General features: G+C 37.3%; 1 protein-coding gene across 1 annotated transcript; it reads left to right on the top strand.

Moving 5' to 3' along the window:
• Positions 1 to 13: 13 nt before the first annotated feature.
• On the top strand, positions 14 to 8819 carry nipal4 (NIPA like domain containing 4). The gene is made up of 6 exons (XM_026939021.3): positions 14 to 260; positions 2016 to 2273; positions 3230 to 3286; positions 3382 to 3472; positions 3847 to 4007; positions 6658 to 8819. The coding sequence occupies exons 1-6, from the start codon at positions 221 to 223 to the stop codon at positions 7266 to 7268; spliced, it is 1218 nt and encodes a 405-aa protein (XP_026794822.2). The 5' UTR covers positions 14 to 220; the 3' UTR covers positions 7269 to 8819.
• The last annotated feature ends 8382 nt before the right edge of the window (positions 8820 to 17201 follow it).

Raw genomic sequence — 17201 nt, 5'->3', positions numbered from 1 at the left:
CACACACTTATTACGCTCGACACTGACTCCTCTGAAGCTCTGTACGGGTATGATGTCGCCCTGCGGACCTTAAACGGGATAAAAAAGAAACACACTGAAGTGAACATTAATTAGGCCCAGGCTCATGGGTGATAAATGGGAACCTCGTCAAACGGATTAACTCATTTGCTGTGTGCTGATTAAGTGTTGATTACTTTCTAGCGTCGGGGAAGCAGACAGCATGCTGGTGATTCGTCTCACTTCCGATTCAGACGGGAATGGTAAGAGAAGTGAATATTATATATCATTTTTATAACATTTTATCACATTATAGCCTACTGAAAAAGCCTGGTGTGTATATGTGTTTATGTTTATGTTTATGTTTTCGTGCGCGTGAGTGAGTGCGTGCGTGCGTGCGCGCGTATCAGGGCTGCGTGCACTCTGAGGAAAAGATTAGTTTTGGAGGGTTTTTATTTATTTTTATTTATTTTTGAGTGTGAAGTACTGAAACGTTTATCACTTATAACCTTAGCGTTTGAGTTTGTGGCGACATTTGGCAGCTCCCCACGAGGAAAACTACTTTTTCTAATCATTTATTTAAAAATTTTGAGGTAAAATTTTGAATTTTGTTACTGAGGTAAATGTTATGGTTAGATTCAGGTGTAGACTTCGCCTTAATTAGCAACATTAATAATTATGTCAGTGGTCCTCACAGTGATAGTAAGACAAAAGTGTGTGTGTGTGTGTGTGTTTGTTTGTTTTGTCCCATGTTGACAGAAAAAAGACCCACTTAGCTTGACCAGTGGGTCAGCAACCTTAGACTATTAACACACTGGCCATTCTTTAGCAATCGGTAAATAGTTTGTTGAACATACACACATTTTTTTCGTGTTTCGTATCAAAATCCACTGCCTTTTTTTTTTTTTTTTTAATTAATCTAGAAACACGTTATTCACACAGTTACATTTCTGCCCTGTTGTTCTCTTTATATGTCAGTTAAAGGCCATATGTTTTTTTTTTGTTTTTTTTTCTTTTTGTACATTTCAACTTCTGGATAAAATATTCTGGACTGTATCAGGTGCTTTCATAATCAAACCAAATGTGTTCAACATTCTTAACCGCAATATACATTATCCATTGAAACAATATTGTCTTTAAACATAAGCAGAATTTCTGAGTTGTTATTTTCAGTAAACAAGCTCCAACCCCTGAAAGCAGATTTGTTCACAGTACACTCAAAGTCAGACCCCAAAACCTGTTGCACAAGATTTCAGAAAAAGAAGCCACATCATTACTGAGGACGTGCAAACTTTGTCATGGTTGACACAGAGTATATTAACACTGTGTTCACACACTACAATTACACAACTAATGGCAAAAGAGTATATCAAAAAATGATTGTATAATATAAACAACAATCCAAATAATTCAAAATTTCCTCTCAAACATTTAGAGAAACTACTTACTGTTCTTCTAAAATATCATTCTCATAATAAATGTAACAATAGTATTGTCTCTCAAAAACAGGAAGAAAACTTACTGAACTCATAATGATTATTTAAAATAAATGCAAATCTTAAACATTTTATGAAATGTATCACATCATGCCGAGCTAAGTATTTTAGCCCAGAAGCTGATGGTCTCTGCCAGTCAATTAAAAAAAAAACCACACACATAATGACCCAACAGATTTGTGATGATCATCTCAGTGTCCAGATTTAACCTTGTTAAGAATTAAAGAGGGCCATCCACATTCACAGACCGAGTTAGACGTTACAGGAAGAGGTCTAGTGCTGTTATACTCTCCAGGAAAGACTAAAATCATTTTCAAATTTGGGCTAAAACTATACAGCGTCTCCATATGATTAAGCTCAAAAATGTTATTATTGCATGTTTTATTCATTTGTTATATCCATTTTTCATGAAGAGTGCCAGTATTTCAGTATTTTTAGAGTTGACTGTGTGTTATGTTCAAAAGAAAGCAGTAATCAAACACGTCTTTGTATCTTTAATTCAGTGCTTTTTTTATGTCATAGGGACAGTAATAAGACTGGTTTGTCCATCATCCAGCTCTGGCTGCGTGATTGACTCAGAGGAAGCCAGCAACTGGACTTTGAGCAGTGAATACAACTCCACCACTGCTGCGCCGGCTCTTTCTTCGGACAAATGGAGGAAATGCGAATTTTGGATCGGCCTGACTTTAGCCGTGCTCTCGGCTTTTCTTATAGGAGGAAGCGTGATCCTGAAGAAGAAGGCACTGCTGCGTTTGGCTGCGAACGGTCAAACCAGGGCAGGTCAGTGCATTACACCGGGCTGTTATGACTGCAAATTATGACTCCCAATACCACTCCTCTTCACCTCCTGAACTTTGGAACAGTACTTTCCAAGCAAAACAATTTTCCTGTTGAACATTGGATACAGTTGATGTCCAGTATACTGTCTAAACTATCTAAACATCACCTTACTGAAAGTTTCACCAGATCAACAATTATAGGTCTTTGTTCAGTTGTGTTATTTATTTTTCATTTTTAAGAACTCCATTCAGTAGTAGGCTTCAATTATGTTGCTATTTGTTGCAAACACTGGCTAACTTTGATTAAGTAGAATTATACCACAGAGCTGTTCACTTCTCGAATCTGATTGGTCACTCCATGCAATCTAAGTCTTTAAAAAAAAAAAAAACAAAGAAAAAATATATAATTGTTAGTATGGTGAAGCTTTCAATAAGGAGACTTTTATTTATCATTTATGGAAGGAGTCTCCAGAGTTAGAACTTTTTTTAACAGTCATAGATAAAGCTGTAACTTTAGGTTTTCTGCCATGGGAAAGTTTCCAGGATGGAGCATATTGCACTTTGCACTGTGGTATAAGAGGAATAAAACACTCCGGAACATGAATTTATAGCAAAATAATCAACTTCGGGATGGTAACTGTAACTCCGCTTTGCACTGGCTGCATCACAGCACCGCGCAGTTGACTGTTTTTTATATAATGTTAATATTATAATAATAATATTATTCCTTACTTAACATTCAGTTTTACTATGATGTCCATACTGTCAAAATTAATGGTGATGTGCGCATAAGAAAGTAGCCTAGTTAATACATAATTGCATATTGAGCAGTCAGAATTACTACTCGCGTACATTTGTGATAAAATAATGTGAGAGAATAAATGATTCACTGATGAAATCTAAAAGCTGATATCTCTAAATTTAAAACAATATCTATAATATCTATATCTTCTCTAGGTGAAGGAGGACATGGCTACCTGAAGGACTGGCTGTGGTGGGGTGGACTGTTGACCAGTAAGTTTATTGTATGATGAATCTACACCTAACCATTGTAACCATAAATGATATAATAAATTATTTGATTTGTTTTGGTGTGTGTGTGTTTACAGTGGGAGGAGGAGAAGCAGCAAACTTTGCAGCCTACATGTTTGCTCCAGCCACTGTGGTCACCCCTCTTGGAGCACTGAGTGTTCTTTTCAGGTAATAATGCTGGACAGTCAAATTTAATATTTATTCTATTATGAAGAGATTATACACGTATCTTGTTTTATCTACCCCATATAATCTTCAGAGCTTAATATTAATAACAGTGATGATGTGGCTGTGCAACATATACAAACCTGTTCAATATTCAATACAAGAATTAACTTCCTCTTATCATATTGCATTTTCATAATCAGTGCAACAAGCTTGAACTGAAATAAGTGTCATATTAATGATCAGCATATAAGATATAAGCCAGAATTAAAAGACATATAAGATATAAGGCAGCATATAAGCCAGAATTTTAAGTGATGACAAGATCTTCGTTACATTATGTTTATTTTTCGCTATCTTTAATTCTCTCTCTCCAGCGCCGTATTGTCCTCTCACCTGTTTGGGGAAACGATGAACCTGCTAGGGAAGCTCGGCTGCATGCTAAGCCTTTTGGGAAGCACTATAATGGTCATCCACGCACCAGAAGAGGAAGCTGTGACGACTCTGAGTGAGATGACAGATAAGCTGTTGGACCCAGGTAATGTGTATAATTCACTTCCTTTTCAATGAACAAAAGATTCAATACACTTTGTTACTGCTCGTCTGTGTGTATTAAAAAACTCCCTTTCTGTTGTTTGTTTATTTCTTTGAAAGAGGAAGTGTTACATCAGCTTCATAAGCAATCATTGGCAATGTAGCTTAAGCCCAGATGTGTATCAGCGCCTGTGAGGATTCATTTACAGTGAGGATTAGACAGACAGTAGAACATAATATAAAGAAGCAACGGGACAAACAAACCACAATGAAGCTAACCACTAAAGTGGAAGTGGAACAAAACGGTACACTGAGCACAAAGAGAAACTAATAAACTAAGTTAGGAATAAGGAGAATAATCAGTGATGTGATGGACTTTCTTTTAAAGTTAATAAGACCAAAATATACAACAGTTTACCGACACCACCAAGAGCAATATCTAGTGTCCTTAGATGTTCCCTTGGTGGAAAACGCAAAGGAACAGCATTTACCTTTGACTGTTACAAACAAGCTGACACTGGAGACTCCTTCCATAAAAACATCTCATAACAGAAAACATCACTATATCAACAATTATTTGTTTTAAAAAACAACACTTTCATTTACTCAAGATCCATTAATTATTAGACTTTCATTAGCTCTTACTATCGAAATGAAAACCTGTTAGAAGCCAACACTATAGTGAGAGCTACTGTCACATAAAATTAATCAACATCTTCTGACCAATCAGAATCGGGAAATCAATAGTGCTGTGGTATAACCGAAATTACAATACATGAGAACATGAAGGGACTAAACAAAAAAAAATCTAAGGATATAAAAAACATGATATAAGGTAAGGATAGATCTACAAATCTAACCAAAAATACCCAGAAATAACTAGGCCTCATAAGCAAACTAAAAAAGACTACATGCAATAGCTTATACACGGATGTCTAGAGACAAGATTAGACTAGGAATGATCTAGACAAGGATTAAATAGGAAACAATAATAACTAGTCCTAAAGTAGTAATGCTAAACTGTTAAAAGTAGTACAAGCACATGAGCAGGTGCAGAGAGTGCAGTACACAGTTCTTTAAGTTAGTGATAAGATGAAGGTGCGTTAGCATTCGTGTGTGCTGCTGGAAAGGGACTTCATTTACAGGGCATCAATTTTAGTGCAATAATAGGAACAATGATGCCTTCAGATCAGCCTCTGGTTCTCTGAAACTCAAATCTATATCAATATCCAGATATCTGTAAAGCTGCTTTGTGACAATGTCCATTGTTAAAAGTGCTATATAAATAAGATTGAATTGAATCCAAAAGACACCACCTGCTCTGTTGAAACTATAAACTCTTGTGCTTCCTGTAACGGAAAACGGGTGAAGCTTAGCAGCTGTGTTCAGGCTTGGGGTGGGGCTGGGCTGGAGATTTCTGGGCTGGAAAACATGTAAACAGAAGCCTGGAATGAAATGGAATGAACCCAATCTCTGTTTCCTAAGGGTGGAAAAATTACTCATCTAAAAGTGGAAATATCCAGCCAAAAATGTACTCAAGTGAAAAAAAACAACAGGTTGCTATTTAGAAACTGTACTCAAATATTAAAACATAAATGGTTTTTAACTAATGGAATTAAGTTAGTCATGTTTTCATTTGAAAACTAACTTTTATTATCCAAAACTGATATAAGCAACCAAGCCATTTTGCCTGAAAACATTCTCTGTAAGTTTGCTGCTCGTATGCATGACTCATGCTATGCAGTTTGCTAATGAATTAATCAGAAGTAAAATATCCTGTAAATAACAATATTTACCATTAGCTACAATTTGACTTGCTGCCTACCCAGTGTTAGCTATTGGAATTGATTCTAGTCTAACCTTGCATTGAATTAGCAAAGAAATCAGGCTAACTTGGTTAAATATAGCCAATGTTAGCAAATTAGCAAAACATACCTTAACATGCTTCTATAAATTAGATGGAGTTCATGTCTCAAAGGAGATCCCACATATTACACAAGTCTTTGCTTAGTCCAGGATATTGAAACATTTTACTGAGGTAGGGCCAGAGGCACTCATCCTCAAGCTCAACACTGCAGACATATTCAGACGCACACAGATCGCTATAGCGCTAACAGTATTGTGTAGCATGAGAAGGTCACGGCAGATGAATTGGGACGATTCTTGATACTGATAAACCAGTGGATGCTTTAATCTGAAATGTAAGTAAAATGCGTGGACTCGCATTCAGTTGACGTGTAGCGTACAATTATTGGCTAGATGAGAGACGAAGAGCCCTTTGAGATTTGTAATAAGTACGCTGAAGGTCTAAATTAAAATGTAGGAAGCGAAAAAGCTATTTTTTGTCTTTGAAGTTAAGAGTACAAGTATTCGGTTTCAAAACACTCAGGTAAAAATATGAATACATCAAAATAATACTTAGTAATGAAGTACAATTACTCAAGTATTTTCTAGCTGGTTTTGTTATAGTTAAATGGTGGAGTAAGAATCGCACTGAACACTCTCGCTACCAATACAACATGGTATTAATGATGGTATTGTAGATCCATTGCATGGTTTTATTAATGTCTACTGAAAATGATAGTATATGATGGTTAAAGATTAAGAAAAACCATTAAACCTTTTGAAAAAGGATTATCTTATGTCTCCTCAAGGTTTCCTTGTGTTTGCCAGCATCCTTCTCATAGCCTGTTTGGTTATGATCTTCTACTTCTCTCCTCGCATTGGTCATACCAACATATTAATCTATATAAGCATTTGCTCGCTGCTCGGAGCCTTCACCGTGTCTTCAGTGAAGGGTCTGGGCATCTTCCTCCGTACAGTCTTCGACGAGCCCTCCGTCCTCCGTCATCCTCTTACCTGGATACTCCTGCTGACTTTGGTGGCCTCCATCATCATCCAGATCAACTACCTGAACAAGTCCCTGGACACCTTTAACACGCTGCTTGTGTACCCTATTTACTACGTGTTCTTCACCACCGTGGTGCTCACCACCTCCATCATCCTGTTCAAAGAGTGGGGCTCCATGTCAGCCGTGGATGTCGTGGGCACCATAGGAGGCTTCCTGGTCATTGTGCTTGGTGTGAGCATGCTTCATCTCTTCAAGGATCTGCGTGTGACTATGGATGAGCTGAGGAGTAATCTGTGCCAGCCTCAGGCCCTGGACAGCCCAGGAAAGAGGGAGGACAAGCACATCCTCATTGAGAACGTGGACAGCCTGCCGCCAATGAGAGAGGAAGGCCCCAGAGTCTTCATCATCAGCTGAGCAGAATGTCATTTAAAATGGACTTTTATTAAACCATAAATGAGTAGTCAGGGGAAAGAAAATATCTAATTTATATCACAGTTCCGTCATCAGCCAAGGCGTGTTTGGTATCTGCTAGTTAGTTTTCTGCTAGAGCTAGGAGGCTAATGTAACAAGTAGTGAAAGTCATCGCTGACTGTCATTCATCTTTAGTAACCGCTTTATCCTGGTCAGGGTCATGTGGAGCTGGAACCTATCCCAGGAATACTGGGCCTGAGGCAGGAATACCTAGATAGATAGGTACCCTAGATAGTATGCCAGTCCATTTCAGGGCCATACACCATACACACACACACACACACACACACACACATTCACAGACTCCTTCACACCTAGGGGCAATTTAGAGTAGCCAGTCCACTTTCTGGACACAAGGAGAACATGCTTCAGTTTCCAGATTTTAACAATTCCCCTTTCGACTTTTTGGGACAGACTGCTAACAAATAGCAACCCATGTAAACAAGCTACTCTGGTTCACCAAGATGGCCGCCCTTATAAGACAGTGAGGTTTTATTCATATTTATAGATTACACGAGGTCACACAGTGTCCTAAATGTCTTAGCATTATTTAATAACTACATGCGGTTTGAGGACAATATTTACTGGAAAAGATTTATTTATTTTTTTCCCATTACATGTGAAGAACTCTAGACTTTTAGCTCCAGTACAAAACTACAGAAGCAAACATCTGACACTGACCATATTTTGGCTGATATGATATTTGGGTTAAAGTTTTTAACTAAAACCTTCTTATACTTTCATAACATTGTAGTGATATCAGAGGTGTGTTCTCTGAGAGGTGATTTGTGATGCAGCTTCTGCTGAGGATTAGCCTTGATGAGGCAGAACACTTAGATTTAACTATAGACTTGGATATAGTAGTATATATTTAATTTTAGATGCAATATTTTTTCAATATCTTTTAATGCTGGTGTTTATACAACTTTTTCTATTCATGGATTAGATGGTTTAGATGGACGTTCACAAAAGTTTGTGCACGGCATTAGCAGCAGCGTGCACTTCTGGCGGCTTGTCCACAAAGCATATTTGTCAAAGCAATTTGATGCAAATCTCTCCATTCAGCTGCTGCTGCTCTTCACTTGCATGTAAGGAAATCTTCCTGGAAGCAAAGTGTAAGGTTCAGGTCAAAACCATTTCAAATGCTTATTTGAAACTGTTGAAACTGAAGCCTTGGAGCATGAATATATCAAGGTAGTATATTACTATACTAGTATTTTGGGTGTCTTTTCCTAAAACTGCTGAATATTTTATGGCACTGTTGTATTGCTTGGGTTTGCCTTTGAAACTTGTACAAAACATTTTGTGGTTTAGGCAGGTGCAATGCCATGCAAGATGTGTCTGATTTTAAAATGTGAAATGTGTTTCAGAAACTGTGAAAAATGTAAAGTAGCTGAAGACACGATGCATCAGCTGTTGAATGTGGCTGAGGCTGATGACTGTCAATGACCCATGCAAATGTTTGTCTATTAAACAATATTTTGTTAACAGCCATGCTGTCTCCAATGTTTCCACAGCACAGCACAGGACACAAGGCAGGAAGTCTCTACAATATCCGTACCTGATGTAGTGTCTACACGAAAAAGATATGGACAAAGAATAACAGTAACACCCTGAACAAATATGTATCATAAACGTATCTCTAACCAAACACGGCTAAAAAGGGCCTACTGCTACACTCACCGTACTATAAGATGTGTGTTTTGTTCCCCTCTAGCAGGTTCTGTGACTTTAGTAACGAAGCAATACATCAGCCTAATGTTGCCTATGTTTATAATAGACAAATACAGCCCTTAAGTTAAATTCAAACCTGAAGTTTAATAAGCAGTTTCCATAATTATGATGTCGAAACAAAAGCACTTCTCAGTAGCTTGCAGTTCTGGAGATGAAATGTTATACACACCACGTGCCACTAGGCCGCACTATAACTACCCTATCAGTAAACAGACATTCAGAAGTTAAAACAGAAATTATATTAGTTATGTTATTTTAATTATAACTACCTACATAAATATAGGTATGTCCCGTACTTTATAGCGAAATACAATAGTAGGACTAATTGGGGCAGTATTTTCCTTATTCCTGTGAGAAGGTAGCGATTGTCTGCCGCACTGATGTCATGGTAGCACTGTAACAATGGTGTTTAATAGATGAAAAAATGTAAACAATCTCAGACATAAATAATAAAAGTAAGGTTTCACTGTTAGCTTCTTAAAAAAAGAGTGAGAGCTTCATTTCTCCCTCACCATTTTCCAGGAATGTTCAATGTGATAATAATGTGATTTCAAACATAAAAATAGTGGAGACTCAGGTGCACATGTTGGACTCAAAGCTCCAGAATGCAATGCAGCTAAACAATATATTGTAGTAGCTTAGTGGTTAGTACTGTTGCCTTGCACCTCTGGGGTTGGGGTTCGATTCCTGCCTCTGCCCGGTGTGTACAGAGTTTGTACGTTCTCCTTGTGCTTTGGGGGTTTCCTCTGGGTTCTCTGGTTTCCTCCCCTGTCCAGAGACATACGTTGTAGGCTGATTGGCATCTCCAAATTGTCCATGGTGTGTGATTGTGCCCTGCAATGGGTTGGCACCATGTCCTGGGTGTCCCCTGCCCTGTGTCCTGAGCTCCCCTGGGATAGGCTCCAGGTTACCCCATAACCCCGTGTAGAAGCGGTAGAGAGGATTGTTGGATTCTCCAACAATTTATACAAGATTTCTTTCATCTCTCATATTGACCATATATATTTTTTACACATCAGTCTTTATTGACCATCGAATCTATAGAAACATGCTGAGGTAAGTTTGGTAAATTTGCTAGCTATTTGTTTGTGCTAAAGCCGCTTTCAGCAGGGTTATTAAACAGCAGACCCAAATTACTTAATGAAGTAATTTTTAAAAATAAATATACACTTGAATACTTGAGTACTGTATGTATAAATATTTATACTTTTTTTCTTTCAGTTGGCTCCATTCTTCATACCTTTATGGTTGTGATACCCCTAATGACCCTGGTCAAAAAACTAATTAAAAACTACAACAGTGATGCTTATGGCCCACTTATGGACTGCAGTATTCATGTTTTCAGGTGAAATTATACATATTAAAGGTACAACACCCCAGAGGATGAAACTGCAATCCCCAATGCCACCAGTAGGTGTCAGACTCTTCATACAAATTCTGCATGTAAGCACCTGCTGTTCTATTAGTTCATGTCTATTTGTAATAAAACCCCACAGAAGATAAAAGCCATATGCTAATTGTGCTTGTTTGGCTGAACTGTAGTAATAGAGAACAGCAAGACATGTTTGGGGATCTTAGAGAGTTGATGAAGTAGAAAGTGAATGGATAGGCGTTGCAGCTTTCAACCTTTTCCATTTTGCAGCATTATACATAATCAATTCAAAATCAATTCACCGTTAAGGTAATTTCTTTTATCCCTTACAAGTGATGCTTCTTTGCTTTAGAGGAACACATTGTCGTTTAATTGCTTTTTGGTTTTTTTTGGGGTTTTTTTTTCAAGTTCTGCCAGAGTGCTTTGAATCGCAAAGGTTAAGTCATGAAATATTCATTGCTGAACTTCAGTGCAGAATGATGCTTTTGTTTTTTCTTCTTCTCAAACATGAAGCAAGAAAATTAAATCATTTGCAAATACTATGCATCTTTCTGAATACTATTACTAATCTGAATACTATATCTTCACTGAGGATAATATTTGCACATACATAGTGATTAATCTTTTCACATCTTTAACATGTCAGACAGCATAGACAGGTTTTTCCATGTTGGTTAAAGATAGCTGTGAGCTGCTCAGGTTTTAGCCTGGCTTGTAGTAAACCAGTCAGCTCAGTGGTCTGCTCATGTAATGATTAGATTTCTAAAGAGCTCTCAGCCTCCTAATTAACAGCCATGGCATTTGTGATAAATGTCAAGTGTTTGTTTCAATCACATGCCTCTTTGTCCAGTCCCTAAAGCCCAACATGCGGGAAGAAGAAGAAGAAGTAGAAGGAGTGGAAGAATAGATTAAAAGAAAGCATGAACAACCAAAAAAAAAGTGAATGGTGGTGGAGTCAAGAGCTTAAATTAGAGGGATGAGAAAGTGAAGGAGCTATCCTGCTGTTATTGGAGAGGAAGACGGTGCAGGTGGTTACTATGAAGCTAATGTAGTCATGTTGTAGAATAATGAATTTCTGTCCTACCCAGCATGCAATATCCTGGTAGGAGGCACGTAATGGACTTCCCGCCAAGGTCTGAAGTGCAAAATGCATTAGGTGTGACATCGGTCTTTAATGAATAGGCCTCTCACTTTTCTTTCTCGTCCCTCTTGAATTATTACTTACCACTCACGGGAAGGGGTGCGATAATTTTTTTTGGGGGGGGGGGGGAGGTGACGGGTGACAGGGGGTGACCTGCATACAGCCTTGTAAATCCTCCAAACTTTAAAATAAAGAGTAGTATACCTTAATTTGCCTGAAAATGTATCATTGATCACATTAAATAGTATGTACAATCTGGATACAAATGATTTCCCAGGAATTTCCCAGGTGAGTCTATGCTTGGGGTGTCATTGAGCCTTTGTAACTCTGAAAATGCAACCCTGTTACCCAAATTTAGATTGAAATTAATTTTAAGTAAATCATTAGAATGGCTTTAGTGTCGTCATGTCATTAGCATAGATGCTAGTAAACCACATTTTGTGGATTTGATAATTCTATGCTGAAAAACTTGTTACTCATTTAAGAGCAGTTGCAAAAAGATGTTTCCTGTTTTTTTGAATGTTTGCATGTTGTCTTATATTAAAAGTTGAAAATAATTTTCATTTTTAAAAATGACTTAGTAAGTGATTATCACAGTATTACTAAAAATACAGGGGGGAAAAAGGAGAGAACTTTTCTTCTTCCCATGACCTTAAGGAAATTCACACTTTCTTAGAGGGGAATGTGTTCAGGATAACGGGGTTGAGTGAATGTTGTGCAACTAATATGTACATTTTACATAACCTGTAATGGAAGACTCATGGGAAAAAAGCTGTTTCAAGCACAAGATAAATTGATTCACAGTCCCGAATGAGTGTTTTAATGATTATATTTAAAGGTAAAGTGTGGTTATAGTGGGCAGGGACATGCAAAAAATGTGCTGTAAACAGGTTTTATGAATATTTTAAGTTATTTATTTGAAACGTGCATATAGATTGTTGTGAAGCATGCTTTACCTGTGTTCAAAATGTCTTTCAGCTTTATAGAAATTTGTTACTGTAATATCAGTGGGACACAAACAGCACCCCAGTTGTTGAATCATCCTCCTATACGTTATAGTAAAGTTTAAATAACTTTATCTCAGTGATCTAAATGATGCTGTTGTAAGTCACAGCTGGTACACCATGCTGGAGGTTGGAGTCCCACCTCAACACCTCACCTGCCTACAGGGTCTTTCCCCAGTGCTCTGCCATTGGCTACAGTTGGGTTTTTGCCAAAGTTCTTTTGGCAGTTCTTGGACTAATTTTTGGCGCAATGCTGGCTTGCTGCTGAGTGTTTGGCCATGCCTCCTGTGGCGGTGAATCTGCTGATCGCAGGCCTTTTTGGGGTGTATGATTTCCACTAGGATTACATGCTGGTTAAATCCCTGGCGTGGCACTGTAGAATTGCATGATGCCTCTGATGCATTTATCCATCCCATGGAGGTTTCATAACTTTCTACTTTTTCATTTTGGCCTTGTAGTTAAAAAATTGTTAAATAAAAGTGTTGTGAATTTTGCTGTCTTGTTTCACTATGCCATATGATGTGTAGTTATGCACTGATCACTGTAAAGTCTCATATAATATAATATAATATAATATAATATAATATAATATAAAGATTGGAACTTTACCTTATCCAGTTTTGGTGAGTCCCATGTGCCCATTATAACCTCAGATTCTTGTTCTTGGCTGACAGAAGTGGAACCTGATGTGATCTTCTCCTGTTGTAAGCCCATCTGCCTTAAAAGTGTTGTGTGTTCTGAGCTGCTTTCCTGCTCACCACAGTTGTAAAGAGTGGTTATTTACCGTAGTTACCGAAGCCTTCCTGTCAGCTTGAACCAGTCTGGCCATTCTCCTCTGATGTCTCTCATCAACAAGGTGCATCTCCCTGTAGATCTGCCACCATTCTGTAGAGACTGTTGTGTGAAAATCTGAAATATTCAATCCAGCACACCAAGCACCAACAACCATACCATGGTGAAAGCCACTGAGATCACATTTTTTCCCCATTCTGATGTTAGATGTGAACATTAACTGAAGCTCCTGACCTATATCTGCAAGACTTTATGCATTGCCACGCTGCAACATGATTGGCTGATTGGATTGCATGAATGTGCAGGTGCACAGGTGTTTGTGATAAAGTGGTCAGTAAGTGTATTTTCTGCTATGAAATGGCCATACAGTGGCATGAATTCATGTTCTTTTATGAATTCCATGGATTTCATTCATCTAAGTACAAAAGCGAACAGTTCTTGTGAAGACTTTTCTGTAGCTTTACCTAATCCTCTATTTAATATTACTTAATCTGTGTTGTCACTCAGGCTATTGCTGGTAGCTGCATGTTTGCGTGTTCATTGAGGAAATCACTTCTCTCTCATAAATCAACAGTCTATAATTAAGCATCTTGGCTGGTAAGTATTTGGACATTCAGAAACTGTTAGAACTCAGCCATGTGCTGGTCCCCAAAGATTTTCTGGTTCCCTGTGAATGATGAATGATGTGAAAGCCTGGAAGGCTGTGTGTTTCCATTGCCTGCTTGTCTTGTTAACCAGGCCTTGTTGCTTCAAAGCTGAAATCAGTAAGCTCAACAAAAAGGGTCTAATTAGAGATAAGGGAAAACAACACTGCTGCTATCATAAATTACCCCCGCTGCTCTCTAGCGTAGCATGCATACCATCTTTCTGCACCCTCTTTCTCCGGTCTCTCTCCACAATGCTTTCTTAGGCTCTTAACGCAGGAAGACTGAGCGGTAAATTAAATTAATGTTAGCCTTTTCTCAATCATTCATCATTTCCAATAAAATGATTAGAGCTGTTGTAAGTACATCGTTAAAACCGAAAGCATAAAAGGCCCATTAAAAAGTCATTAAGGGCAGCTTAGCATGAAGGTCTACTCTGTTGGGCTTTTAGCCAGCCAAGATGTAGGGGCTCTATTTTATGGACATCATTTGAAATGTGGACCTGTAATTACAAGCTGAATAAATAGGATGGCAAAACAGACTGAAAACAAAAGGACGGTAGTGAATTGGCAGGAAATGGCTTAAAGAGTTGGAGGTGTTAGGTTCAGTGGAGCAGAATTGTGTTTGAGCAGGGCAGAAATAGCAAAAAGACCTTGTATGTACAGATATTTGGATTAAAAATGGACTTTCCATATGCTCATATTCAAAATGGTTTATCAGAATTGTTTTGAGAAAGCTCTACTTTGGAGGCAGGCAGTAAATCATCAGTTCAAACTGCCAAAAAGTTTGAAGTTTACTCTTTAAAAATGGCATTCATCCCCTAGCTACTGACAATCCTTCAGGTGTTCATAGCTAGCTTGGTTAGAAGGCAAACTTTTAGTCATTTAATTTAGATTCACTATAAAACATAAATAAGTTCTTTTTATGTGGTGTATGTTTGGTTTATATTAGTGGGACTTCACTAGAAATCTGCTCAGAAAGCTACCTAGCTCCATAATATATAAACCATAAACACTTTTATTCACTAATCTTTTTAGCTAGGTTGGTAGCTAGCTGGTTAGTTGGTATTAGCTTGAAAAGATCTTGATAACTAGCATGTCTGTCTGCTTTATAGTAGTTATGATAAATAAGAAAACTGCCCAGAAATCTAAATATTTCCATAATATATGAACCATAAATTCTATTCATCTCTAATATTTTTAGCTCACTTGGTAGCTAGCAGCCTAGTTGGTGTTACTTTGAAACTTTTTTTTATAACTACCATGCTTCCTTTCTTTATAGTAATTATTTTAAACCAAAAAACTGCCCAGAATACCAGCTAGCTCTATAATGTATATAAACCATATATATTTTTTTATATTTCTGTTAGCTTGTTAGCTAGCTTGGTAACTAGCTTGCTATTTGCTATTTGGTGTTAGCTTAAAACTTTCTTGATAACTAGCATGAATGTTTGCTTTATATTTGTTATACAAGAAAACTGCACAGAAAGCTAGCTAGCTCTATAATGTACATAAACTACAAACCTTTTTTATTTCTACACATAGTTAGTTTGTTAGCTAGCTTGGTAGCTACCAGGCTAGTTGGTGTTAGCTTGAAACATTGTTGATAACTAGCATGTTTTTTTTTTTTTTTTGCTTTCTGTTACTTATTTTAAATTAGAAAACTGCCCAGAAATCCAGCTAGCTTTATAAAGTAGCTCTATAAACTATTTAACTATTCAGCAATATAACCTCTGTATACTTCAGGGGTGCTGAAAGCAGATTAATTTTCTATACCAGCACAGCTTATATAGTAGTTCTGGATGTAAGGTTTTTATATTATACCACTCATTTCTTTAACCTTATTGTTTCTATAGTAACAGCTTATATTGACACTACATGGTGACTCCTTGTAAGGATGCACCACATAAACAGATTTTTAAAAAAAAAACATGTAATTGTTTATATGGTGATGTTTATGTAGCGTTTTTGTAAGGAGTCTCCAGTGTGAGAGCTTTGTGGCAGTCATAGCAAAAGCTTTTTCAGACACCCATAACATTAAATGTAACTATAAATAAATAAAAAGTATATAAAAATAATAATATTGTGATTATTTGCAAGTTGCTGTGGTGTAAGAGGAATAAAACACTTCTGCTGAATGCTGTTATTGGAAAAGAATCAACTTTGTGTCATATCACACCACCCCGTCATTGATGATTTTCCTATAACAGCGTGCCTTGTCATTGTTTAATTGTTACTTTTTACTATACACCTAAATATTTTATGTAGCACTCTCTTTTACTGGGAAAATACTCTTGTTTGTGGGATACTACATGGAAAAGTCCTCTAGAGGGACAAATTCTAGTTGTAACTTTTTTTTTTTTTTCTTGGAGTGTACTTGCTCTGTCAGTATTTTTTGTTTTCTTTTTTTTTGGGCAAGCAAGTGAAGAGTAGTGAAGTGTTTTTGTTTGGTTCCTGTTTCCAGAAAGAGCCCACTGTAGAACAGTGCACTGTAATAGTAATTCTGTGAGGAGGCAGGGTCTTAATGAGAAGCAGGGTTGTTAAAGACATAAGCACCTTGATGAGTTATTTCATCTCTTATTTAGCATGAACCCAGCTCTGTGATTGCCTTTTTAATTAGACTGCAGATGGTGGAGTTGTTATATTATCAGGGGCCTCGTGGGAAGCTTATTTAATGCAAGCTTGTGCAGCTTTCCTTTCAAAATGCTTGGCTCTGCTAGCTTTTGCACTGTATTATATTCAGATCTCTATCTGAGCATATTATTCCCCCAGCAATAAGAATTTTTAGGTTTGATAGTGTTAATATGACAGTGTCTAAATTTCCCAGGGATACATGAGAATTTGGGATACATGAGAGCTCAGAAATGCGTATATGGTACCTATAAGGACTGTAAAATTCAGCACTATGATAAGTCTGTGGCCATTTTCCATTTAATCTAAGTCCAGTTTCATCCTATCTTTGTTCTGGATTACTGTTTTAGCCTTTATCAAACAATAGGGGGTGCTGTGGTCATCTTATTACAGAAGGAGAGAAGACTCAGAAACAGTTCTTGTGCTCCATCACAAAAAAAAAAAAAAAAAAAAAAAAAAAACTTTCTCAAATCTCCACTTTCATAGGAATGACATCGTGCCGACGACATGAGTCAGTGCGCTTCCTAATTGGAAAAAAGGCTTAAAACGGGTAACAGGT

This window comes from Pangasianodon hypophthalmus, chromosome 15 (assembly GCF_027358585.1).
Source record: "Pangasianodon hypophthalmus isolate fPanHyp1 chromosome 15, fPanHyp1.pri, whole genome shotgun sequence".
Taxonomy (NCBI): domain Eukaryota; kingdom Metazoa; phylum Chordata; class Actinopteri; order Siluriformes; family Pangasiidae; genus Pangasianodon; species Pangasianodon hypophthalmus.
The sequence above is the reverse complement of the archived record's forward strand: the minus strand, read 5'-3'. Positions and strand labels throughout refer to the sequence as shown.